Genomic DNA, 27,756 nt, shown 5'->3' with positions numbered 1-27,756 from the left:
TTAACAGATGCTCTTCTGGCGAATCAGTCGGCGCCACTGTAGTGGTCGCAGTCTGGTTCGTGTCACCCAGCTCTACGCTTGGTTTCACTACGGAATTTAAGTAAATGTTGAGCACTCGCGCCGGTTTATCATGACCTGATGACGCGGACGTTCCGTTTTCCTTAGAAGTCAAGGCGGGTCTTTGAAGGTTTTGTTCATGAGTGGCACCTAAAACAGTTGCTGGCTCACCTAGAGCAATGCTGAGAACCCTTGATTTGTGCTTATCTGCTTCACCTTCGTTTCCCACTACGTCTTTTACATTGACATCGGTTGACGCATTGCCGATCTGCCTTTCTGAGCCGTTGTCAGTCTTTTCGTTCCAGTTATGTTCCTCGTTAGAGCTACCGTGAGCCGCAGTCACCGAGTCCTTTACACTGGGCTTTTGGTATTCTGGCCTTCTGGTAAAGGGCAATTCAGCTTGAATTTTGGGCACGAAGGAGCGAGGTGGTGACCTTTCGTTCGTGCTTTCTGGAACCGATACGTTGGGTGCTTGCTGACCAGCGTCGTGTTCGTAATCGTGGTCGTACTCTTCGTCAAATGAATCAACAGGCTGTAAAGGAATCTGCTTTTTACTGGGTTCCTTTTGTTCCTTCTGCGCGACTGTTCTGTTAATTTCCTTAGATGCTGCGTCAATGTACGCCTTCGAATTCACCGATTGTCCCGGCGGCAGCACGTCAGATGGCGCGCTCGTCGTTACTGTTTCTCGAGAATATTGGTCGCTGTCACTCTCGTAGCCCTTGTCAGTAAGCACTCCGTCTCGAGCAGGCGGGCGCGTTCTTGACAAAGTGATCCTCTTCGTAAGCAGCGGACGTCGCGATACGCGACGCGCCCCACTTCGTTGCGGCTGCGTTTGTTCGTCCGCAGACTCGCCGCTAGGATACCCGGAAGTTGTGTCGGTGTTTTTTACTCGTACGCGAATCTTCCGGCGCCTCTGGGATCTCCTCGGCGCCGGGTTGACCTTCGAACTGTTCGTAGCCACGAAAATCATACTGACCCCTGCCGTTGTTCAGAACGACGGGGGTCTTAATTTGGTTCTTCACCACGGACGACGTATCTTGACTCTGCGATGTCTGCAACCCAATGGACGCAGCAGTGGACGACGACTGGTCGTCACTCCCACTGAGCTGCTTGACGTTTTCTTCCTCTTCATAGGTTACTGTGGAATCCTGGACGTCGCTTTGCGATAATGTGCCACTGGATTCTAGCTCACGTTCGTCTGCTGAGACAGAACTTGGGATTTCGTGCTCAGCAGTCGGAAAAGGTGCACGCACTTGAGGCGGTGTAGGTCGTGCGCTGATCGCTTCAGCTGCTTCGACTCCCTGAGTTGTCCCAAGAGGCCCATGTGCAGGCGAAGAGCCAGGTGTAACCACTAACGTAATGACGGCAGCCTTCTTTGTTGTCCCATGCGGCCGATTCGGGTGTGATGAATACAGCGGGGAGCCCGACTGAAGGACTGGTCCCACCGGCTGTGAGAGCACGGGTCGCGATCTCACAATTGCTGAAAACGGTGGTTGATGCGACGGTCTGTCCTCTGTACCCGGTGCAATGAGTGGGACTGGGGGCAGGGCACGAGCACCGATCCTGGGTCCTAGACTAGAGATTGGAAGAGGCTGCTGAGAGTGGTCCACTTGGCCGATGAAACGCTGCGTCGGCAGCGGCGGCCCGTCCGCGCCGAACGACTGCACGTAGCCTTGTGGAAACGGCACCAGCGGCGGCACACCACTCGGATAGTTCGGGCTGAATAATCTGGCCGCCACATCGGCGGGAGGGTTGTCGTTGTAGTAGACAACGCTACCGTGCGGAGTTCCTAGTGCGACCTCGACCCGGGAGAGGGCGCCACCGTGAGCGATGGAACTAGTGTAGCGCGTGGTCCTGCTGTTTGGAGGCGCCACCTGGGCCACGTCATCGACTCGTATGTCGGAAGCACCAGTCCGAACGCTGTAGCCGTACCACAGCACTCCGGGAGGCTTGGAACCCGTAGGCGCCAACCCAATGGGCGGCGGCGCCGCGAATAGCAGCGCCTGCAGAAAAAAAAAAAGAAAGCAATGCATCAAACAAGCATGCTCATTTAACTTACAAAGACATTCGGAACAGTGTCAACAAGCCCGAAAGATTTGTATTTTACGTGCACAACCCTTATCGTGTTCCTTTTTGAGCGACCTATGGCACTGGTAACTAAGCTTAGGTCTCGCCTTCTGTTAAAAAAATTAATAAAAAATTCGTTTCTTTTGTGTGAGATATCTTCCCGTTAAGGAAACAGCCATATCGTATCGGTGGGAAGGGCTTTTGATGATTTGTCAATCATTCGTTGGTATTTATTTCAACCAACCTGACAACACCGTATTAATGAGAACTAGCAGACAATGGGTTATATACAACAGCGTATATGTTATGTAAGCAAACTTGTATCGTAGTTTACTGAAATGCGCTACTCGACCATAGACGCGGTGTGAAAGAATGTGAGCCGTTATTTAGTGCCTCAACAAGAGTACCTCATTTTACATATTTCTGAAGCGTGTATATTCGTTTGTGCAATATAAAAATCGACTTCGTAGTGACCTCAATAACAGCTCTTCACAGTATGGCCTTAAGCTGAGGGGTGTCTTCAGAGATCACTTTTAGCATTCATGTCTCACTCTACCAACTTCGTCATGAGACACAAAACAGGATATTGTGTAACTCTACCTACTTCATGAGATATAAAACAGGATGTTATTGCTTAACATGAGAAAATGCTCCGGAACCTATTGGGCATCCTCATGAATAATCATTATTTTCAAGCGTCTCCCACTACCGCAAAAACTTGATGATAGAGGGCGGATAAGCATGGGCAATGAGGGCATTTTTAAATGCCAGGAGTACCCATCTTATCATTCACCGCTTGTCATACTCGGGTTCTGAACTATTCGTGGGATTGCGCATTATGCAGGTTTTGATACCAGTCCATTGACAACGATTCTTGCTGAATTATGATCCCAAAGAAAAAGCTGTGCGACATCGGTACTGATATCACTATACGTATGAACAACTTACGTTCCTTAACTGGACAGCCGACAAGAGCACTCGCATCAGTCAAGCAGTCATGGCAGTGACTGATGTGAGTACCTTTTTCTTAAACGGCAGTTGGTCAGTCAACAAGTCATCGACTGACGAACTAGTGCAAGAGCAAGTACTCCTATTGCTGAGTAGATCATAGTCTATTAAAAAAAGATATCGCCTCAAATAAGCGTTGTCATTAGATGCTTAAAATAGTTTCCTCCGCATACAGTCGAAAGCGATCAATTATTGATCGGGGATTTCCCCGGAGCAACTGAAAGATCTAATATGTCGCGGTTGTCGTATTGTCAAGGGGTCGTCACGTCGACGGAGGCAGCAGTCGGCGTGTCCAAGATGAAACTCTTTATTTGGCCGAACTTATGGCCGGGGAACGGAAAGTCCTTCTACAGCAACACACTGTGCACTGATAGCGGCGGCCCCGCCACGGTGGTCTAGTGGTTATGGCACTCGACTGCTGACCCGAAGGTCGCGGGATCTAATCCCGGCCGCGGCGGCTGCATTTTCGATGGAGGCGAAAATGTTTGAGGCCCGTGTGCTTAGATTTAGGTGCACGTTAAAGAACCCCAGGTGGTCGAAATTTCCGGAGCCCTCCACTACGGCGTCTCTCATAATCATATCGTGGTTTTGGGACGTTAAACCCCAGACATTATTATTATTACTGATAGCGGCGAACATGGCGTCGGCCGACGAAAAACTGACAAGCGGTAAAGCGTGTCAGCTTTTCTACGTGTACTGTTTAAGATTACAGCGTAATAGCTGATAACCTCGTAATCTTTCGAAGAAACTAGACTATTCGCGTCCTGCGCGCGGTCCTAACGGAATGGCCTAAAACAATCGTGAAACATCACTGCGCGGAGCATTACAAACAGTCTTTGCGGGTGAAGCCCGAATGCATCAAAATAACACGCATGGAAATATTGCCTCTGCTCAATGCTGCCGCTGTGTGCTGCCCAACTCGAGAAGGCTATGGCAAAATAAACGTTTACCCGTTCGTTCATAATGCGCGCGTACATACTGCTGCATTTTAGATGGAGCGCCGCAATCTTTCGAATAAAGAAACAAAACTGCCACGTCGTTATTACAGAAAAGCAAAATTAAACGGAGAGAAGATGTGCCATTTGTTTGAAAAACGGTGCCCTGCGGGAAACAGTAGGCTACTATCGCAAATAAAATTTAGTTTTATGAAATCAACTGCAACCATTAATTATTGTGGTAAATATATTACCTTTAAAAATCGAAAACATAAGCACAAAAAGCAGTAAAAGAAACATGAGATTGACAAAAGTGTAATCTTTCTTTTTTTTTTCTTCTTGAGCGTACGATACACTTCATAATAGGGACAAAGTATCACACTACCAATGCCTTTATGAGAAAATCATCGTCTTATGTATATTACATGAAAATTGGATGCGCTATTCCCTGTTCGTTCTTTAACTCGTCAGGTCGGTCACATTATGTCGGCATATTCATGTATCGATATTTTCGATATATAGTTAAAAAAATTCGTTATACCGCAATATGACTAAGTGTCGGGGAAAATGTCCTCGTTAAAGCTACGATTTTGTGAAAAAATGCTTGATTCCATCTATTTGAGGCTGTATGGTCATTTATTGCTAGAGGACGCATAACCCGCACAGGCTATCCAATATCTCAGCGGCGAACGTCAACAGAACAGCCATATGTAAAAAAGCTGCAAAGTATGCGTGTCGGTTGGGCGACCCATATGTCGGTGACTTCGAGGGCCCGAACGGATCCTTAGTTAATACCTACTCATTAGGTGGAACTATAGATTTCCGATGCTCGGGGCAGTGAGCAACTTGCGTATACAGACTACAGCCTCCAAAAAAAAACAAAAAAAAAAACGCACAAAAGAAGTATTTGTCGCGCGGCAGTTACTCCTGTGGCGGAATCGGAGCGGCAAAAACTTTCGTCCTCATTTCGCTAATACCTAACGTCGAGAACAAATAACTGTTGATGTTGCATTTCCTGGTTGCACGTTGGCTCCAGCAACTCAATCATGATCGATATCTATATACGACGGAACTCCGCGGGCGTAAAGGATTATTGTCCTGTTTACGGAAACGCTTCCTCGCGGCACTAAGTGACATGTAAGGGGGATCGAATCGCGTTTTTACGACGCCCTCGTATTCGCGTTTAGCGTCATTACCGTTGCCGTCTTATCGACCCATCTGTAGATGTTTCGTGACAGAGGGAAACGGGGAGAAAGAGTTCGAAAAAGCGGCATCGAGCACATTCGCCATTTCGTGCGGCCGTTCTTTAGATGCCGTTTTTTTTTTTTTTTCATATTATCACCTTCCGCAGTCTAAAAACGTACCTCTCTTGCTTCGCTATCCTTCTAATGACACAGCTGCTGCGACAAACAAGGAATAGACGTCGTTCGATGTAACGGACTCCGTCACAAAGTACGCCCGGATAACAAAACGCACTGCGCCGAAGGCGTTCGAAATTTGTTCACCACTTAACGTAAGAAGCTAGCAGCCATCATGCCTTGATCGCAGCAGTCCCAAGTTTTCTCAAGTAACCCACTTTCTCTGCCAGATGCACACGTCCTGTAGTGCATGAGCAATCCTACAGCCTAAATCCGCAAAAAAAATGAAGAAAAAAAAGACAATGAAACGCATTGTGTGCTCTTTTGCATACCGTGTAAGTTGTTTCGCTCATTACGAGTAATCGGTGCCGATTACAAACGCTATTGCGGAGGCTGAGAGGCGATGGGTTGCGCTAGACTAGCGCTCGGCGCGCTTGTTAGTTTGCGCCTTGAAGTGATGGACGTCCTTGGCCGGAAGGGATGTACTCTTTGTGGCTGCAGCCTTTGTTAGGCTTTGAAGAAGCTCAAGGAAGAAATCGCAACGCCGTTTGCTCGCATGTATTTATGTTTGTGTGCCCATTACGTGCGCTGAATTCGCGCATGTTGAGGTGGTACCACGCATTTCAGTCCCTACGGGAATTGCATATTGTGGCTCTGAGACTCAGATATATGGTATTCATTCAATGACTTTCCTGAGTTTCTAAATGCGACAGGAGGTTACTGGTGACCAGGTAGCGTGCATGCAACTATAAATAAAGCCCGCATCACGCTGCGCAAGGTACTTAGCATGATACGCACACTGGAAGGATATTGTGCATGATGAACACTCTGCATTGCACTTAAAGCCACTCTTCCAGGGGCGTAGCCTGAAATTTTTTTCGGGGCGGAGGGGGGGGGGGGTTTCAACCATACTTTACGTATGTTCGTGAGTGCGTTTGTATGTGCGCGTGTATATATACGCAAGCAAAACTGAAAAATTTCGGGGGGGGGGGGGTTGAACCCCCCCAACACCCCACGCCCCCCCTGGCTACGCCCCTGCACTCTTCGAAAGAAGCTCAAAGACCATTGAGTCGACACAGAACAAATGTATCATAAAGGCCGCATTCCTTCAGCAGTTCTACTCTTTTTTTACGTGCACACTCTAACGTATTTGCAGGGAACAGAAAAATATATCGCGACTTCCACTCAGTACTAGCAAATCGGTACTTTAGCTGCTCCATCCACAATGAAGCCGAAATAACGCTTATCCTACTTGTCAACTTCCTCATAACGGAACAGCAACGCGCCAAGTTCTTCACGTATAGCGCTCAGACAGGAAGTGACAGACACGTGGCACTGAAAGCACACGAAGTAGAGGCAAACAAAGGCATAAGCGTCGTTTGCGTGCAAGCCCTCCACCGCAACAGGTATGCGCCGATATACGGAGGAAGACGACTATGCAAGACAAGAAAAACACTCGCCAAAGAAAGACGCAGTCAGGAAACGAAAAGCGAACGCCGGCGGACGTCGAGCACCGCTGCCTCGACCACTTCGCGTCTATCAGTTTTCATTTTTTTTTTGCGTTCTCTCGTGCGATGCAGATTAGCCCCATTTACCTGCGCGACGGCAGGACAGAACGTCCACTCCTCGTCCTGTATCGCCGGCATCGCATTCTCGGAACGTTGCTCGCAGCTATGCGCGATGGAAAGCAGCAATAGTCGACCACACCGTCACAACGCAGCAAGAAACAGCGACGGTTGCGGGGAGCGCACGTGCGCTCCCCGCAACCGTCGCCGTGCATTCATTATATGCGCTGTCGCCCCTGCGAAGACCAACAGCACCTACTAACGGGAGCGCGTTAAGTACGCTCTAAATCGTGTCCCAGATAAGAATTGACTTCGACTACACAGGCAGTGGGAGTTCCACGCCGCTTGACTGAAAGAGATCATGAAAAGCTGCCGCGAGCACAGCCTCCACGAGTAATGCCACACAAGCGTATATGCAAATAATGGCGAAGCGGTTGTCTCGCTAAGGAGCACTACACTTAAAGCATAGTGCACTCTAGGTCGTGAAATAGCTATTAATAGAATAGATGCGTCCGTGGAGCAGTCTGAACCAGCGTAATCTAGTGATGTATGAACTAGTGGGAACTCTTTTGAGCTTACCCATAAATTTCATAAAGAGATGTGTGCAGGCATGAGAGATGTGCCTGTTGTTGCTGCCCGTTCGCGGAAATTTCGTGCTTTTCATACTGGCTTTCGGCCTCATTAAATTGGAGCTTAGTGGCACATTGTGTACATAAAGAAAAAAAAAAGCAAGGAAAGTACGACGACATCCAAAGTACTGCACGTAGGCACGTATGCAGGCATTATCCTGTCGATTTTCTTTTTTTTTACCCTGTGTTATGTCCAGTATCGCTTGAAGATTTCTGAAACTCTTTGCTCTACCTGAAAAACTACGAGCCGCTTGGTACGTGATACCTGATGTCTTCCGAAGGTCCGCGCAACACCGGTAACTACTCTGCACTTAGACCGTAGGATTGCACCGAGGAGTGCGGCGTGCACACCTGCATGTCACCTGGTTCGCAACTACAATAAAAAATCCTTTTTCTCTACACCACGCTACTTAACTGCAGAGGAAAGGGCAAAGTGTGTGTTTGGGGGGGGGGGGGGGGGGGGAGGGGCACAGATCGATTTTTCTGAAAACAGAGACACGATGAACAAAGAGCACAAACGCGCCATGTGCCCAACAGACAGGATTTGAAGTCAATGTATATGAACCAACCTCAAGTCGAGCGTACAGTGAGAATCAGGAAAGCTCGTGACCGAAAGGAGCAACTACTAAAAAAGCCAGGCCGATGCTAATTCACTAAATGCTAGCGCTTGGCTTATTTGCTTTAAGCTATTCTAACTTCTCGGCTTTAATTGAAAATTCCGCTATCACGCGAACGTCGTCAGACCGGTCATTTCAATAGGACGCACCTTCAAGTTGAAGCTTCGTAAGAGAGTCAATGGCTGAGTAATACGCGTCTGTACGACTGTACTTCAAAATACATTTTTGGGAACTTCGAGACAATAAGCGAAAAAAAAACAAAGCTTGCTGGCACAAATAGGATAATCCTCTTTAATGATTTCTCTCTTCGGGGAATGATGCAGAAGCTTCAATGTTTCTAAAAACGCTTTCTTTATCTTAGTAGAAACAGCGCTCGCTAGACGACGACGAAGTAAAAGAAGGCACAGGACAGGCGCTGTCCATTTGTGCAAAGGTACAGCAAAGCATTGATAAGCAGAGGAACGACAGGGAAAGTGTTCCTGGCAACTGTGCAATTAACCACACCTACCACTATACAGATTGCAAGGAGGCCATAGTATACCAAATGCCATTATCATGCGGAAAAACTTACATTGGCCAAAGCGGAAGATGAGTTAACGTTCGTCTTCGTGAACACGAACGATCATTGACAGAAACAAAGCCATTTTCTCTCGCCGCTCATTGCCACGAATGCGGCTGCGCACCCTTCTTCAGTGACACAATGATTTTATCGCATCATAAAGAGCAGGTAGCAAGGGAAGTGATCGAGGCCTTCCACATTAGAAGAAAAGGAGATAGGTGTGTTAGCATGCCTTCGATTTCGCTGAGTGACGCAGAATTTTCGTACCTTTGCAGCACCTGCAGACTATGATACCTGTTTTTTTGCTTTTACTTGCTTGAGACTTGTTTGGGTCTTATTCGCTTTTGGTGTTTTTTTGTTTTTTTTTGTTGTTTTGTTGTTGCACATCACCTATATATATATTGCGTGTTTTTCCTAATAAACTTTAGTTGCGAGTCAGCGCCTGTCCTGTGCCTTCTTTTACTTCGTCGTCGTCTAGCGAGCGCTGTTTCTACTAAGATGAACGCATACCAACTCGCTAAAGCTTCCATTCTTACGCTTTCTTTAATAGAACATCTAGATAAATTCAAGGATAATCAGAAACAGAACAGAATTATGCGAACGAACCAAGTGCACAGTAAATGTAGGCTGCAAACATACGAAGATAACGAACGACAGTATGTAACCCCAGGCCTCATTATACTCGCAAAAAGTTGCGCGAATACATAAATGTAGCATTCTCATTGCCTGTCATTGTCCCGTCCTCGTCCCGTCCGTCTACGCGCTGTTTTTTGCCCATTATGTATCGCCAACTAGCCCAACTTTCAGTCCTGCTGTCATTGTCGTCGTCATCGACAACCTCATCATGAGCCCGACTACGCCCACTGCAGGGCAACGACCTTTTACTGTGTTTCTGCAGTTAACCCGTTCCTGTGATCCCTGCGGCCGCGCTATCTCTTCAGACTTGGTTATCTCAACTGCCCATCTAACTTCCTGCCCCTCCTTCTTTCCTGGCGTCCTTGCCTTCTCTTGGAATCTTGAAATCCAGACTGTTACTCTTAATGACCGGCAATTATCTCGGCTTCCCACCACGTGTCCCGCCCGTGCCCCACTTAGACCCATCCGGATGGTGGGTTTAAAATTAATACGCAGTAAACTAAAGTACTGTTCAGGAATGCCGGGACATAACAGCCGTTTGTGATAGGTAGCGAGGCACTGGAAGTGGTAAGAGAATACATCTACTTAGAGCAGGTAGTGACCGCGCCATGAGACTGAGGTAACTAGAAGAATAAGGGTGGGTTGGAGTGCACTGGCAGTTATTCTCATATCATGAAAGACAGTTTACCAGCATGCCTCGTATATAACAGCTGCAGATTACTGTTACTTACCTACGGAGAAGAAACATGGAGGGTTACTAAAAGGGTTCAACTTAAATGGAGGACGACGCAGCGAGCCATGGAAGGAAAAATGACTGGTGTAACGTTAAGGGGCAAGGAGAGAGCCGGTGGGTCAGGGGACTAACGTGTTTTTATGACATCGTAGTTGAAGTCACGGAGGCTATCATTGCCTGTAGGGCATGACAATTACGACAGTTATGGCAATGTCGCCCAATCGGTAGCTCGCATCATTTAGTAAACAAACCTTTTGCAGCTCGTATAGCGGACGGTGGATGCCCGCGGACCTTTTTATGGCAGTGCCTTAAGCACACATAAAAAGAGCCACTTCCAGGCTGCGCTCGGAAAGTGGCCGCAATAACCGTTATGACACTGAGGAACGAACAACGCGCCCTGCCGAAAGGAGGCGATAAAAGAACTGGGACACGCCCTACAGTGGCAGCGCCGATTAATGGAAAGAAACAAAAAAAGAAGCTGAGATAGGCGCGAAAATTGTTATGTCTCCACTGGCCTGGGGAGGCGGCAACGCGGCTGGAGAGATATTGTGCAACCGTGCCCGATCAACGAACTCCGCTAATTAAAACTGCCTTCCAGGAATCGCTCGCACGCTGACGGGAGATAACGGGCGCGCAGCTATCGCCCAGTGACAGTTTCCTTGCAATCACCGGACGCACTCGCAAATCTCTACAAGTCAGCCCCGTGAGATACTCGTTCTGCTACCTGCAGTGAAGTAAGCGAACCTCTGGGTAGCTAATCTTGAGGTCTGTAATTGTACGTCGCGAACAATTTGAGTATGAATTTTCTGTGACACGTACATGCTGGACTAAACAGTTCGTTTGCCGCTTGCGCGCCAAACCAACAGTGCAACCATGTCTTGTGTGTGTGTTTTTATTTGTATGTGTTACCCTGCCTAAATATTAGTTGATTATTAATAGCATGTATATTTATTCACTGCTTTGCAGCTGCGTCAACATTGAAACTCTGTTGACATTCGATGAGGGTGCCAATTCGGGTGTGTTGATATACTACGATAATTGATATTGAGTTTACAGTTTATGGCTGTGAGAGCTTTGCGCACGTGACGTATGACGTCCTGAGAGTATATATACTAGCGGGATCAGCGAGTAATAAAACAGCTGTTGAAAGTTAGCGCTGTGTCGTGTAGAATGTGTCTTTGTTTTGTCCTGTTCCTAGCCTGCGCTGCCATCAGTTATCTCTTGGCATATTCTACGGTTACTTTTCACACACTTTGTGTGTGTGTGTGTGTGTGTGTGTGTGTGTGTGTGTGTGTGTGTGTGTGTGTGTGTGTGTGTGTGTGTGTGTGTGTGTGTGTGTGTGTGTGTGTGTGTGTGTGTGTGTGTGTGTGTGTGTGTGTGTTAATTTCTACTACTGTAGTGCTATCAAATGCCACGTCCGCATTGGATCTACTGGCCCGGCTTCGAAAAAAAAACAACTCCCGTCATTTGTTTGTGTGTTCACTAGTAGAACTATCAAGCCACCAGGCTGGCCTCCTGATCGCGTTCTCTTCAAAGTGGGAGTATTGCGAGAAGACCTTTCTCAACACTCTGAGCACGGATGCATTCGATCCCTGTTATTAGGCGATTCACTGAAACTTCCGTGAAATTAAGATAGATCCCGATTAGAGTTTTTTTTTCCTCTCTCTCTCTATTTTAAAGCTCAACTCTTAAGCGTCCATTCGGTTGTCGCCCGTCGTCCTCTTGCGTAACCGACAGAAAGCAGAGCGCAACAGAGATTTGACGTAAAAGGACAACATCAATGTATCAAGGCTTTGTTGAAAGATTTCATCACGTTGGAGTAAAGTCGCTCTCTAGGACAGCATGTGAAGCCGACAAAGGCATTGTACACGCCAGGAAAAATTCCTCCTTGGTGAAAACTAAATACCTATTAATCTCGCCACGCACTCGATAAATTTCGGTGGTCGCGGGATGTTGCTTCCATTGGGGCGTTCATTCACTGAAACATCCTATCTATTTGTCTACGTGTATGTCGACAATGCCCAGCAAAATTTCCTGACTACACATATGACGCCCACTCATATGACGTCATGTTTCATTTCATCGTTCTCGATGTAACGCCCTTGAAAGGTGAGTCTAGTGTATTTGTGTGGCTTGACGTAGATACGGTGTATTTCAGTTAGTTATGTAATTTGACTTTGAAGAATACCGTGATGATGTCATGTTTCCATGAATTGACTTCGTGTTTGAGTCTCCTTGATGGTGTTTTTTTCGATTTATGCGCCTTTCGATAGTTGGATTTCCGCGCGAAACGGAGCATCCGACACTCAATAAACGCTCCAACATCTCAGTATTGCTGCACTGCTAAACAAAAATAGAAGCCTGCCTCCTACAGACTCGAATGAAGGAACTCGGCTCACTACATGGGGTGTCACTCACACACCGGCTCTGTCCGTGACGCGAGCACCATCACGATTCGTGCCTAGGCTACTAAATTGCAATCTTGCACTTAGTATCTCGCTATATTTGTTCTCATTCTCGTGCGCGCAGTATATATTATCACCTTCGTGCGGTGTGTTGCGTGAGAGCCCATTGTGTTTCAATCTGACTGCACAGTTAGCACCGCCTGGCCAAGAAGATTCGTTTCGTTGATAGCCAGCCCTGATCGCCGCGATAGGAGCATTATCGAAGCTTCCCGCTGAAGAGGAAGGGTTCATCGCGGGCGCAATCCCTGTGCGGGAGCTGCTACCATCGCCGCAGGATTTGCACAGCTGCCGCGCTCGCCTTGCGAGCGTCGATCGGTGTGAAAACCTTTAGGCATCCCGCTCACGAAACGTCGCGCACGAGAACCAGGCGTTACGTGTTCGACTCTACGTGCTACGTGACTACGTCATATCAGCTCGACACAATGGATGGACGGGAAAGCTGGCGTAGTGATTTGATACGGGGCTCCTTGCAAACGAAGACTGCTCGAACTCAAGTAGGCCGCGAGGAGGACACACGAAAAGGCGACTTTGAGAACAAGTTCCAGGCTATCTACTTTATCTTCTTCCTTTCAATATTGAAACCAGTGTTTGCCGGGGTTACTAGGTTGCAGTCATACGTATGGCGAAGAACAGTCTTTAGCGCCGTATACGGAGGCATTACGCATGCGAGAGTAGTTCGCGTGCGTGAAATCCTCGACACGCACATCTTTATCAAATTATTCTTTACACTAATGACAGTCGGTGTTACATTTCAGGTCTGCAACGTACGTTCTTCTTTCATTGTTTTTTTTTCTTGAGCGGCAGTCAGTGACTGAACTCGCTTTTGCAGGGGAACTTCATAAATGCAGCCCACTCATACAATAATGTCCCTCAGTCGACAGAAGGCCTATGTTCTCGGATGTTTCTTTTGCTACTATGCGATTGTTAACATTGCGCCTTTTTCCTAGGTAAATTTATTACAAATAGCCTAACTCATAAGCCCGACTCAAATAACTCAAATAGTATGGCTCATAAGGAATGTATTCCCAAAAACTGTTACGCTGGAATTGTTTGCTGGCAGTAGAATATCTGGCAATCGCTGATGCTGGACGTAATAATAATAGTGACCGGATAACGGTAAAGATGCATTGTAAAACTATTTGTGAGTCTGCCCACTGAATCTGTTGACAATGAATGTGCTTTTACTTGGATATTTAGCTAATAATGAACTCTTGAAATAATTAAAGATATTGATTTCGGCTTAACAGATTGATTCCCGCATATCCTGTAGTGTGATCTTTCCCGCTGAACTGTGTTCGTCATACGATAAGGTTAAAGGCAATAACACTTTTGTTCGTAATTGCTAATTCGCGTTGACCAGCCGGCTACGCTGATTGGCTAAGACAATTTCCAACGTAAAATACTGTCGCGAATCGATCTAGCTTGACGCACTTCATGTGTTCCGAACACTGAACATTCTCCAGCACACGTGCGTGTCGCGAAAGCAAATTTTAGGCGGCAAGCCTAAGACCTGCATACAGTCACCAGACAACCCCATCCTAGCACGAGCTTGTTTGATGAAAGACCTTACATAACGAGGGCGAAAAACCACGTGCCGCAGCACCGAACACTGTCGTCGTCTCCTGCTTTCGGTGTGACGTAAACCAAATCGAGACACCAAACCAAGTAGCGAATGCTTACGTGGGTTGTTCTCGTATACGCCCCATATTTCGCGGTTACCCGCCCACCGTTTCATGGCCTTGTCCACGACTATAGCTTACCGAGAAAAAAAAAAAGCGGCACTAATGGATTTGCAAAGGTGCAGTGCACGCGTCGGGAACGAAAATGGATAAGCAATCAGATGTGTACGCGTGGGAGAGCCCAATGACTCCTCCACGACTCCGCCGCCCTTTTGTCGGCCCGAAACGAAATTAACTTTCGATGTTCGCCTACATCCCGAACGGGGTGATCGCGTTCCCCGTAGTGTGAAACGCTACTACTCGGTGCTATTCTCCATCGCGTTTGTTCTTCTTCGCTTCTTCTACTTTCACGTCTCATTTCTTCTTGATGTGGCTTCGAGCCTGCGGCGAACAATGCGCAGTCAGCCGACGGTGACAAGGACGTAGGCCGCTTGCCCGCTGTGTTTGTGCTTGTCCCCGATTTTATAACGCGATTCTTTTGAAGCGGCCCTGCAGTGACCGCATTTCTCGGACGAATGAAGGCGGCGTCGCCTTAATCGGACGCGCTGGCTGCGCACGCGATGAGCGCGGCTGCCGGTCGCCGCGAGAACAGAGGAGTCAACAAAACACTTTCTTCACGCATTGCCGGCGACAGTGCACGAGCGAGACTGTAGCGCACGCGTTGTAGTACACAACGAATCTGCGAACTGAACAGCGCGGGAACATCCTTCTTACTCTTGGGCTGGAAAGACTCGGCCAGTGACCTTTAATTTATGGCGCTATGGTTCCGCACGACCACGCCACCTTGTCCAGGCAGTTTCTCTTTTTTTTTACATCTCAGGAGCCAGTTGGACACGGTGTGTTATTAAACAATCTTTCCCTTTCTTTCTCGGCAGCTGTCGGGCGCGTCACAATGGGCTTTCGAGGTGGTGGCTTCACATGTGCCCTAAAATGTAATTCGTACTGTAGCTTCAAAGAGTCCGTAGCTTCAAGTACACACATTCTATTCTGGTGTCCGTTCTAGGGAGCGCACTAGCGCCCTCCTACCAAATGTGGGTAGAATGATCACGGGTTCTCTAATGAGAATATACGTCGCATTGTGCCCCACGTTGCACTTCCTTATGAGCTCTTCTCAACTAAGAAGTAATACTGGATGTTGCCTTAGCAAGTTTTTCTTTTTCATTGTCCTCGGTATAATACCAACGACCGGGGTGGCGCTGTCCCGGATAAGTGAGCTGATCTGCGACAGCGACACTTCGTAAAGACTCGCACACTATACAATTACCCGGGCACCAAACGGAAATAACCGACAGAACGTGCTTCCGGATACTTCATTAGTAATAACCCGATTCCCTTATGACTAAGTAATGACTAAGTTGGGAGATGAGAACATCAATGTATCAGACAGGGCAAGTTGCTTGTACGACAGAGCATAATATGCTATGTCGCTAGAAAAACAGCGTCCTACACGCAAAGCAAAAGCCGCTGCAGGATAAGAAAGTATAGACTGCTTTCAAGCCGGTTTTCTGTAATCTCTTAAATCAGTTTTTTACGTATATAACAAAGGTTCGCCGGCAAGATATTTTAATAACGTTATCACACCTCTAACACGGAAAATGTGTGTCTCGGCAGCGTATTGTGATCCGTGCAAGTACGTTATCAACTCTCATGCCTTCATTTCAGACACTTTGAGAGAGCCATCTTATCGATTTCACACAAGGCTAGATGGGCTCCATGACAAGAAAAAAGAAAAGAAAACTGGATTTGGCCTGCCGCTTCATTTAAGTATAGAATGAAGGCATACTGGTGCGCCAGCAACGCAATTGTCACGGCTATTCTGTCATGAATAACAAAAACAAAGGAGAGACACAGAGAGGCAGCCAACAGTGCCCCACCCTTAAAGCCTTCGACGGCCACTGTCAAGACAGGCTCCAGAGGCTTGTTCGGAAAGGCCTTACATACCACTGGCCGACGTAATTACAGAAGGTGCTCGCTGTGCGATTAGCCAATGACATCACTCACATCGAAAGCAATTATCGTTTCTCTAGAACAATGTACAAAAGCGCATTATAGCACAATATATTTGCATTGTGTTAGTCACTTTGATATCATTATCGTCATATTAACTAGTCCTGTATCGAATCCCATAGCGGCAAGGTTGCATCCTTTTCTGTTTTTTTTTTTCTGCCTGCACAAAATGTGCTAGTCTCCGCATTGTGTTTGCTAGGTTTCCTGCAAGTTGTGTATATTTTTTTTATCTATACGCATTTCTACACAATTTCTTGGGAAAATTTTGGAATGCCGGGTGTCAATATTAACGCCTCATTACGGCACAATCGATTCACGTCTGTGCTAATTTGTGTAGAAATATCCTACTCATGCAGCTCATCTGACGTTATCCAGTGACGGTTCTCGGCCACCCACGTTCATTGGCACAGTTGGATTAACTCAATAAGTCAGAAATATATACCTTCGTACATTCATTGCAATTCAACGTGCATTTCTGTTTATGCTCGTGGGCTTTGTTCGCTAATCTTTCATTGTTTTTACTGAATTTTTGGCAGCGACATTAACAGTGTAGATTTGGTCAATGTTGTATTCACTTTCAGCTGTACGAAAAAAAGACTTGCATGACGGAGCTTGCGCGATTAGTAAAAAATGGAACTGTTCGAAAACACCTCCGAACAATAACAGACGTAACAACTTACCCTGTAGCATCAAGGAAATCGTAGTATTCTGTTTTTTTTTTTTATTCTTCTCGTAATAGCACATCCTTGTCCGTTGATAACGCTGCACCCAAACTTTTTGCTATTTGGGTGAAATCGTAACAATGAAAGTATACGCTGTATAAGCTCTGGATTAAATTTGCTCAGACGTTTATACTATGCGAAGCTCCAGGAACAAAATAGACGACTAATGGAGAGCTAGAAGAGGCAACCGCCTGTCTTCCAGTGCTATGTCAAAACATATAGAGAAAAAAAAATTGCCGAAGCTTGCACTATAAGCAGTAAGCCGCGCAAGCCTTGAAACACGGAAGCTGGACGATTCTGAAGACTAATGTGGGTGCTTCTAGGTTGTTTCTTGGCCTTAGCTAGGTGATGAAGGTTGTTTCTAGGTTGCTTTCTACGTCATTCCTAGGCTTTAGCTAGGTGATGCTAGGTTGTTTCTACGTTCATTCTCATCGCATAGAGGTTTGAGCTAAACCACACACAGTCACCGACACGACACGGATGTCCAAACTCCAGAGACAGAAACTCGCGCTGAAACCAAGCGTTCGCGCCTGTCGTAGATCAACGGGCGCATCGAAGTTAGCGTAGGCCTTCCATTGCTTCGCGGTCTTCTCGCAGCCGCCGTTGCATTTCCCCTTCTCTATAGTGCTGGGCTAACTGTTGCCTTCTACCTCTTTAGTGGACCAGTGGTGAGTAGTGGGGTTTACCCAATTTCTGTGGCACATACCCGTTTATGATCATGGCAGTTTCTCGCAGATACCATTGCCTTGCCCGTTCCCTAGTGTTGGGCTAACTGTGGGAATAGTGTGGCACACACCCGTTTGTGAATCGTGATACGGCACCCACATTACGGCAGCTTAATCAGCTTCGCCGTTAAAAGACACGTAAGCGAATAGCGTTTATTTCACTATAACTAAGACTTCTCTTTTTCCTATTCAACCTGCGTTTATATAGTGAGACGGTGGTGTATCGAGATACCGGGGGCTCTATTTCAAAATAAGGTGATTGCGACCCTCTAAGATTCCACCAAATCATGCAAACGGTTCTAAGCAGGCAGCGAAACTGAAAAATATAGCAGCGTTGCATTACACGTGAACTACCGATATACTCGACCGTTTGACAAGTCGCGGATATTGGCGGTCACTAGAAATTCATAAAGTTATACTATACTAAGTCAATATGCCCCAGGGGCTATATCGATCATTTGCTCTTTAAGATAGTCAATCACAAACGGGAGAGAAGTGAGCGGATTGGCAGCGTCAGTCGCTCTGCGAACGTGCCACGGGTGCAGCATGTGCCGCTACCGCTTATTATAGTGGCACATAAGCTGCCACGCGGCCAGCCCCTCCCTTCAAAACCTCGTAATTTGCATCTCATATGACCACGTGCGTCTTCCGGTACACGACGCGTATCGTGTGGCGTATCTCGGCACGCGTTCGCCCGAACGAAGCACCTGTGCCAATTTGCATTTTGTTTATGAAACGCGTTTCTACATCCACAAGTATACACACAGAAAAATGAATGGATTAAATAACTATAACTTCTGCTTAGGGCAACAGCAGTATATTCCGACGGGAAACGCGGTTTTGCAAAAAGCCCACCAACGGAGGAACATGAATATAGTTGATATAACCTTCACAGCCTTTCGCTTTTCTCGCTTTTGGGTTCCCGCTCATGAAGCCAATTGCGGTCTTTGGTGCAAGGACTCGTTGTTATGAAGGTGCGGTCCTAATTGGCAGGCAAAACGCGCGCAGTTCGTCGGACCGGTCTACCGTTACCTTATCGGCCTCTTGTGCTGCTGGCATGCCGAAGGAGAATGGTGTGCATATGCGTTATGCACGCCTCACGGACTGCTACAGTATACTGCTTCCGTCACGGGCACTGTGATTCGGAATGCGATTGACTCCGAGGGTCGCGCGGCGTGATATACGATACTCCTCGGGTGTTTGCATGGAATGGAGTATGTTAGCATTTGTTTACTCTTGTTGATTGCTTGCGCAGCAAACTTATGTTGTGTTTTCGTATTAGCGTTATTACCGTTCTGAAAGCTTTTGTCTTTAGACTCCTGGTCGGATCGTGTGTGAATGGGATAGCTATATCCAGAAAACGATAACTTTTGGTCTAGTTTGCTGGCTATGCCTGGTTCTTTGAAGAGGAACTTATTAAGAACGTGTCAGTATAGTTGTTCTAAATGAATACATACTAAACAACACCCCGGATGTGTTTGTATCCTATATTGCAAAGCAGTAGTTTCACGACAACCTAACAACGTTTTCAGGGCAACGATTTAGTGAAATTAGTTGAAGGAACTCGAGAGATACGCTTTCTACAGTTTTGTAGCGCAGCTATTCGTTCGTTCCTCAGTTATGCACATCTACAACGCACCCGAAAACATGAACATTAAGAATCAGTCAAATTATCGTAACAACCTTGCAAGTTGCGGATAAGCTAAGCACACACTTTGATAAATCGTGCTTTGTAATCTCGTACCATACCATTTCGAAAAGAAAGCCTGCGTTAACAAACGTCGCAACACCTTGAATCTGAGATAACGTTCATTTATATTGCGGGTACCAACGTAAATACCGGACAAAATGCATACATAAACGGCGGCGGCATCGAGGTTTTGCACTGAAGACTGATTAAAAGAACAAGAGATCCTAGTCCTCAGCGTCTTATTTACTTTTATTAATTGTATTTAGCCATTACATATTGCTACAAATGAATAATTACAATTACAATGACTCGTGCTTGCGGTATGATTTCCCGAAAGTTAATCTTATAGCGTTTTTCGGAGCGCGAAACGATTTCTTTGGGCAGGGCTTCTTGGGATTTCTTGGGCAGAGCAAATGAAGCACTGGTGCGAAATTTTACTGGGCCCGAATCCTGAAATATACATGTATTCGGATACGCAGAATGGCGGAGAGCTAAGGGCTCATGACGTGCACGATAAAAAAAAAAAAAAAAAAAGAAAAAAAAAAGAAAGCTGCCTCGCTTTCGAAAATATGCTTCTGACGTTACTCTAAATGTGTGGTGTAGATGTATTTCGGGAGCCAGCCCAACAACATTGTCTCCACTTGCGGAAAACCCTATCCCCGAATACAAGCCAACAAGTGAGATGGGTTTCGCCTGGCGGTGATTCCCGGTGAGAAAAAAAAAAAAAAACGTCTTGCAGGAGGAACGAGGCATCGATACCCGACCACACACACACACAGATAGCGACGATAAAGCCAGGAAAACCACAAAACGAGATCACAACCAGATTCTATAAATGTTCCCCTCGCACAAGAGAGCCGGTTTTCCTCGAGGGAGTGTACGTCCTCTTATTTTCGAGAACTACGCTACCGGTTAAATGCTTAGTTCGTATAGAAGCCATTTCCTTATTCTCACTCTGAACAGCGTTTAAATGAAGGGGCAGTTTGTTGCTCGTTCGTGCGGAACAACATGACAACTCTTGCCCTGCGGCGTTGCAAAAATATTACGCTGCCAGGAGTCGCGAATCCTGGCTAACGCCTAAGACTGAACTCATCAGAACGAAACAAAAGAATTTAACTAACAAGCGTCCTCTTAATGCATGCGCACAGTATAGTGTGTGCTTCGTTATATCTAAGCCTTTCTCACTCAGCTTTGAGTGCTGGTTTCGGAAAAAAAACTAGTTGCCCACTTTTTCGTCGAAATTGTGTTGCGGTTTTCTGTGCGCCGACCAGGTTAGAATAATAAATTGCATCAAAAACTTCAACTTCAATGGTACAGAATCAATAACTGCGCCGCAAAACATCGATTTCGCTTACCATCTAGGCAGATACAGGCTCAGTGAGTCTCAGAATATGATAGAACGGAGCTACCCTTCAATCATAATTTTAAAAAATGTGTAGAAGCTTCGAAAACTGTACATCCATTCGAGTTGAAACACCTATAAGTGTACGAATAATTACTGGTGAATACACGTGACGGAGCTAAGGGAATGGGCTCTGCTCACATGTAGCACGCAGCAAGCTTCGATTTCAGAGTGTACAGATCAGGCGAATAGACAGGCTAACATCTCCAGCATTCCATTAAAGCAGTCCTCTGTCTCAGAATATACAGGGGATAAAAAGAAAGCCCACGGTAGCGTTTGCCACGTTTGCCTATCACTACATAGCCTTTTGGTCCTTTATGCGCCACATGAAAGCTTTTCAAACCTACAACCACCGTGAGCACTTCCTCTTGCAAATGCAAATTTCATTCGCTTTACTGAAAGGAAAACATATAGCTCCGTACCGATCTTTTTTTGTCTCTTCATGCAACGAAGTTTATTCTTTTTTATGTGGCAAGTATCGCATGCCAGCAGTTCCACTGACCGCACGCGCGATCACCGCTTTATCGGCGAAAAGAGCAAAGCTAAATTTATATGCGGAACGCGAACAGTGCAGGCCACTGTGCCAACGGTACGCAGGCTGCTGGAGTAAACAGACAGGTTTCGGTTTTATTGCTGCTTTTTTTTTAAAGCTGAGATCCACGAATGTGTGCGTGCGCTAACCCTGCGCTTCAGTGCCAAGGCATGTGTGAGTCACTGAAAAGTGTTGATTTCATTTCACCGCGTGCTATGTTTTGTAATTACAGCTGTAAAGCTCACGGTGGTCTCTTTTTTTTTTTTCCTGCAGGGGGGGCTAATGTAAGTCGTCGTCTAGTAAGCCACGTCGTACGGTCCTCTTAGCGCCTTCTTGAAGTATAGCAGCTCTTTGCACACGCAGTCAGATTACAGCGGCCATCTTCGCCGCCTTCAGCGGTATACCCAAGTCAACGCCAACACACAATGTCATCCAGAATCAAAACACTTCTTTTAATCTACGCACGAAAGATTTTATCGCAAAGAGCGTAGCATATACGTCAGAACATTTTTTTCCCTTCTAGGTCTGAGGGCAGTGCAAAGAAAAGTATTTGAAACCAAACCCCTCCTCACGGCTAAACTCAGTGACATTGCAGATATTTATGTCACATCATCATGCATTAAAGCTGACATTAGCTCGAATTTGCCCGCAATAGCGCACCGGAAGGGGAGCCAAATTTGACCCGGTATTATTCTTTTGAGGATACAGATCCGTAGCACGCACCTCTGCTGAAGTATTCACTGTACGTTCAATCGATATTAAGTAAAAGATGGTGTGGGAACATAAGAAGGCTTTTTTTTCATGCATATCATAGCAATAAATATTAATGCAATATTGTAATCTCAAGCACGTGACAATGTCACATTCAGTTCCTTTCTCAAAATTAATGAAATTTTGTTAATTATTCTGTTAGTCTTCTGTGAGCAATGTCTATTTCTAAAAGTAATCCAACTAAAAAATAGAACTGTTCTAGGTGTCATAGGCCATTTTTATATAATATGCATAGTGAAAATATAACAGTTTCAATTAAAAGAAAAAAAAAGCCCGGTATAGTTTTGCATGGGTCGACGAGAGCGAGGGACGAAGTTGTGAGCGGCTATGTCAGGGAGAGAAATGCACCCAATGTTCTTATTTTACCAGGTGCCGCTATTCACTGCTGAACGGCCGTCGAAAAGCTGTCGTAATTTGTTCCGCTTCACCTATGGCACGGTAACAGTTTTCTGTGTATACGTGGCAAAGATATATAGAGCCAAGAGGAAAACAAAATGGAAGGCTGTCTCTTTTTTTTCGATCAGTGTTATACGCTCGCCCTCCGGGTCACTTCAAGGCCGAGCATTCAGCGGACCGTTTTTCGTGTCATAGAAAGAGCGGCGACGATCAATTTTCGAAACCGCGCCGCTGTTTTGTCGGCCGCGGCCACTAGCGCAGCCTTTCTGCGGTGTATACAAAAACACACACGTCGACGACGCCTTTCAGGTCAAGCGAGCCTTTCGTTTTGAACGCTCCCCTCTATTTCTTGTACTCCTTCCACGATGATCGCACGGTTTGGTTAGGCTTCATCGTAACTCTTATCCGTTGTCTGCAAGTTCACGGTCGCGACGACGCTGTTTTATAACCGAGCAGCGAAGAAATTTATGGCATTTCTAAACATTGAAGGGCAGCGATGGAATCTACCGACAAGAATATGCTTCCGACTGCTCGAGTCAAAATTTTGTTCTGACGTTATTTACTGGAATTTCGTCTTGACATACGTCGCGCCATGTATCACCTGTTTCATTGGTCAATTAAGCGAGTTTTTGATGTATACAAAGCGAGTTGACTTAATTGCAGTCCATGAGCAAGGTTAACAAGGGGACGATTTACGCCACACTGTTGTAGCCAATTCTCTAACATTTGCTTCAAGATAAAATAGCTGCACTTAACAGAGAGCGTACTGGACTTTTACGATAGTTTTGCGTGATGATGGTCATAAGTGCTGTAAGAAGTTTAGAGCTGATTACTTCGTTGTTGAAATCCTTCATGATCGAAGTTGTTTTCTAATCGTGTAACTCCGGCCTTAGCCTTGTGCGCTGGTAACAATTTCACAGTCTCATAATAACTTAGTGGGAGACCTACAAAGAAACCTTTACAATAACACACTACGCACAAATAAGGCAGAAGGCAAAGGGAACGTGAAAGTTTGAATGGATCAAAGATCCTCGAACAGGGGATGCTGCTGGAGCTAACGTTTCGACAAGAAGACTTGTCTTTATCAAGGCAGCTGCTGCTTGATACAGGCAAGTCTGTTTCTCTAAACGTTGGCTCCAGCAACCCCCTGTTCATGTATTTGTCATCTCATTACGCGCTGAGGCTATACGACGTAGTAAGCGACTCATGGAAAAATTATTTCCGATTTATCAAGGCTCAACACCTTCACATATCATACAAAATAAAGAAAGACAACAAAGACAAAATACTTGGGGAGGGGCGAATTACATAGGGGAAACAAAAAGATTACCATGCTAGTTTATTTTGGCTTATTTTCAATACTACTTCCAACCGTTGTTACATCCTTCAAAAATCACACCTGATAGTCTGACTGTGTGCTCTGAAGAATTTTCAAAATATTAGCTATGTTTTTTCTCTCTCTCTTTTAGTCTAAAATTACAACGTTTATCTTTAGCCTAATAAGTATTTCCCTCAAAGATCCTGCCGCCCGTTTCTTGGCCCATCCCCCTTTGTGGGTAAGCGCCACTAGTAAGAGGTCATCATCATCATCATCAGCTCGCAGTGTGCGCCGATGTTTCCCAAAGCAAGATCGCTGCTAATGGGCATTGGGCCATGAGAGACAGAAGAAGAAGAACGGCCTGATCGAGGTAATCCGCCCCATTGTTTTGAGAGAGATTTCTTTGATGAGGCACTTGTGGTTCTAAGCCTGAAACCGGGCATGTAGGCAAGGGCGTTTCAACTATACTAACGTCGTCGGAAAACTGCCTTGGAATGCAGCTTACCCTAAGGTGCTTCTTCTTCTTAGTATTATTATTATTCCTTGCATGCCCAGTTTCAGTTCCCTGCTGCATGTAGGGAAGCGTGTTTCAGCTCCACTAACGTCGTCAGCTATTTGTTGAGCTAACTTTTGCCTTCTTGGCGAGCGAGATATCAATACTTCGCAGATATGTTTCAAGTAAAAGTGTTTAAAATAGATCACTTTATGGTAGAGATCCACGTTCGTGTCTCTGGTTTTAGATGGGAAACTGGAGCGCCTCAGTAAATTTTCTCGGGGATTCGACACCGCTGCTAAGCCAAAATTAATGTTTTATGTAGTATAACGAAGGACCTTTAACTTATAATATGCATAGTATGAATCTTTTGTGGCGCGACATCCGTTTATAGTGTAGCGTGACATTACACGCCGACAAGCCGAGACCATAAGATGCTTTGCTCCTGATATTATTGGCAAGCTACTTGTGCCACTCGTAATTTAGAAAAGTTCAGAGTCCGCAACAAATGCATGTACCACCAAGACGCCAACATTTCAAGCCATTTTCCTAGGGGGCTCCCGAATCTAAGCTGGTTAGTTTAGGAAAACACAGCTGATTCCTGTAGCGACTTTCTTAGGTGTTACGCGAACCTATGTAGACAAAAGCCGCCTTTTGCGCACAACGAGCTCGAGAATGTGATGCTGGCTGCATCTCAGCCATTTAATTGATGCCAATATGGCTAAAAGCAAGCTAGTATTAAACATATACATGAGTTGCAATTACTTTCTTCGCGATCACTTTCTCTTTGAACCGTAACCACCGCGACAGATATCCGAGGCTGGTTTCAGTATTCTGTTATTGTGTATTAAGTACTCCGCCAGGCAGGCTGGGAAGGCACAGCAGTTTTCTGTTGCAGCTTGTAAATGCACGTAGGAGAAAGATGACTTCAAACAAGCTTTTCTAGTGTAAAACAGTGCTTGCCGAATGCGGCTGCCAACTGACAACTGCTTCAATGGAAGCAGTTAAGTGGAAGGTCAAGAAAAATGACTTTAAGTAAGAAATTAACAATTAGGAGAAATAACAGCAAAAAAGTAGGGTACATACTTCGAACCAACATCATTATAGGAACATTATATACATTTCCAACGTATTCGATCGAAACGAAAGCGCTGATGATACAGCCACTTTCTCTTAGTCCGCGTCCTGTGGGAAGTTTTTACAGTGTATCCCCACAAATTGCTAGAAGTCAACAACTTACTTGAGCAAACCTCAAAGAAAGCGAAGGTTAATAATGCACCACGCTAATGAGACTTACCGCAAATAATACAATCATCGCTGGCCGACTGTGGTCAGTGCCAGCCTGCAGGAGCGTCGCAGCTGCGCGACGTCGCCACCAAAGATTTCCAGGGACGCCTGTGTCCTAGTGAGTGTAAGCCTGGCACCGCACGCATCTTGTCGCGGGCGGGCCGCGTTGGTCAGACGTCGTCGTCCACTTTCGCGCGAACAGCCCAGGCTTGCGCTGCTCCTGGGCCTTCGCCGGCTTGAGCACAGGAACGATCCCTAGACCGCAAGGATCGAAACCACTGCTCGACGACGTATCACAGCAGTGTCGGGGCGGGCGACGCCGCGACCACGGTAGAGAATACAACCGCGCACGCGCGCACACAGGGCGGTAGTGACGCTAGCTCGACAACCACGTTTCTGTACGTGCGGGCGACAACAGGAGGCACACGAGAGGCAGCCGCTTTCGAACGGTCCGGCGCCAATTACCGGTACTGGGGCCTTGCCTTCGGGGCTTTGGAAAGCTGGGACGTTCCGGGGAAAGCACGTCTTCTTCGGCATGCACGGCACGCTCGCCCGGCCTTCTCTTCTCGCCCCGTCTTCTCTCTCGGTCGCTTTTCTTCTGCGCTCGAGATTCCGTCGCACGCGAGGTCCTCAGCGGCGAGACAGAAACACACACGGCCACAGACGGTGCCAATTCCTTACCCTTTCACTCTTCTCCGAAACCGTTCCGCGCGCCTCGTGCGCGAACGCAGTGAGCGCGCCACGAGAGTGGGCAAGGAGAACAGCGAGATGAAGAAAGAAGCATCGCTGGAAAAAGAACCAGTTCTCTAGCTCGCCTCCTTCTTGCAAACTCCCTTACTCTTGGTATATCAGTGGAGGGAGATGAACACGGCCGACTCGGCGGCGATGATCAGTGCGCCGGCGTCGGAGAGCGACCGTTACCGGCGGCAACGTACGAGCGCGATGTGGGCCAGCGATAGATTCCACCAGCGCCACCTCCGAGAGTACGATCTGTCCCGCGCTTGCAGCGTTCCACAGCTTTACGAGCGCCGCGCGTGCTTCCGAGCAGCTGGGACGGGTTGGGACACCTCGGGCGAGGGTGACCACGAGAACGACCACGCGCTCGCCACTGGGCCAGTCCTCCTCACCCGTTCCTAAACGCTGCGTGTCCGCGTCACCGAATAACGGTGAAATTCGTCCGCGGCGTGTCCGAGTCGGAAGGGCCGCGGTAGTCACCCACCCTGCGCGCGTGTTCCCTCGCTTCGTCTTCCGCCGCTGCCGCTGGCCCATTCTTCCGGCCTGTTTGTACGCCTCTGTGTCCCGCGTCGTGCTTTGCTTATTAACCGATGCACGCATCTGTTCGAGAAGACCGGGAGTCGTGCTCGGGCGGTTGACTCTCTGACGTGCCTATCCCTTCCGCTTTATTTTTTGCTCGTTGCCCAGCGCCACTTTCGCCGGTGTTTCTACTACAACCCGCAGCACTGAGACATACATACACACCCGCACGTCTTAGCGTTCCGTGGCACAGTTGGCGAGCCTTTCGGTCACCGCGGTTCTACCTCTAGCGGGGCCACATTCGTCCCGGTGTTGTCGCTGAGAGGCCACGATGCGTTCTTTTGTCGTTGACGCCGGCATCGAATCGGCATGACCGTTGAGTGTCGCAGATTCGTCGTTCGGGGGGCATTGCCACTAGCACCGTTGTGGTCTAGGTCACGCGATGGCACACGGTCAGCGTTGGCGCACGTCGATCCGTGCAAACGGTTCATGCGGGTGCGATGGCATTGAGAACCCATTGTCGTTTGTTCGCTGCGGCGACCCGATGTCTCAACATACACGCGTAGAAACTTCCCGCATTGGCGAACGCGAAACAGTCTGCATTCGACACGTCTTGAATGCTTCGCAGTTCTCGTCTTCCCGAAGCGTTTCGTCCCGCACGTGAGCGCGAACCTTCGCGACTTTATACCAGTCTTGAGGGTTGAGGGTTGCTGGATCTCGGTCCCTCGCTGACTCTCTAAAGGAGAACCAAGATTAAACAACACACGGAAATCTCGTCACTGCATTTAGATGGACTAGTTGGTACTAACTTAGGAAATGCGTAATACTAGCGAACACGCGCTGCAGATTAC

General features: G+C 46.9%; 1 protein-coding gene across 1 annotated transcript; it reads right to left on the bottom strand.

Annotated features, from left to right (window-relative positions):
* Positions 1-669: 669 nt before the first annotated feature.
* Positions 670-25,908, bottom strand: LOC119390778 (cat eye syndrome critical region protein 2 homolog). Its single transcript, XM_037658476.2, has 2 exons — positions 25,662-25,908; positions 670-2,060 (listed from the first exon to the last, which is right to left on the bottom strand). The coding sequence occupies exons 1-2, from the start codon at positions 25,677-25,679 to the stop codon at positions 912-914; spliced, it is 1,167 nt and encodes a 388-aa protein (XP_037514404.1). The 5' UTR covers positions 25,680-25,908; the 3' UTR covers positions 670-911.
* Between the last annotated feature and the right edge of the window lie 1,848 nt (positions 25,909-27,756).

This window comes from Rhipicephalus sanguineus, chromosome 4 (genome assembly GCF_013339695.2).
Source record: "Rhipicephalus sanguineus isolate Rsan-2018 chromosome 4, BIME_Rsan_1.4, whole genome shotgun sequence".
Lineage (NCBI taxonomy): Eukaryota > Metazoa > Arthropoda > Arachnida > Ixodida > Ixodidae > Rhipicephalus > Rhipicephalus sanguineus.
Note: the sequence above shows the minus strand (reverse complement) of the source record. Positions and strands in the feature narration are given on the sequence as shown.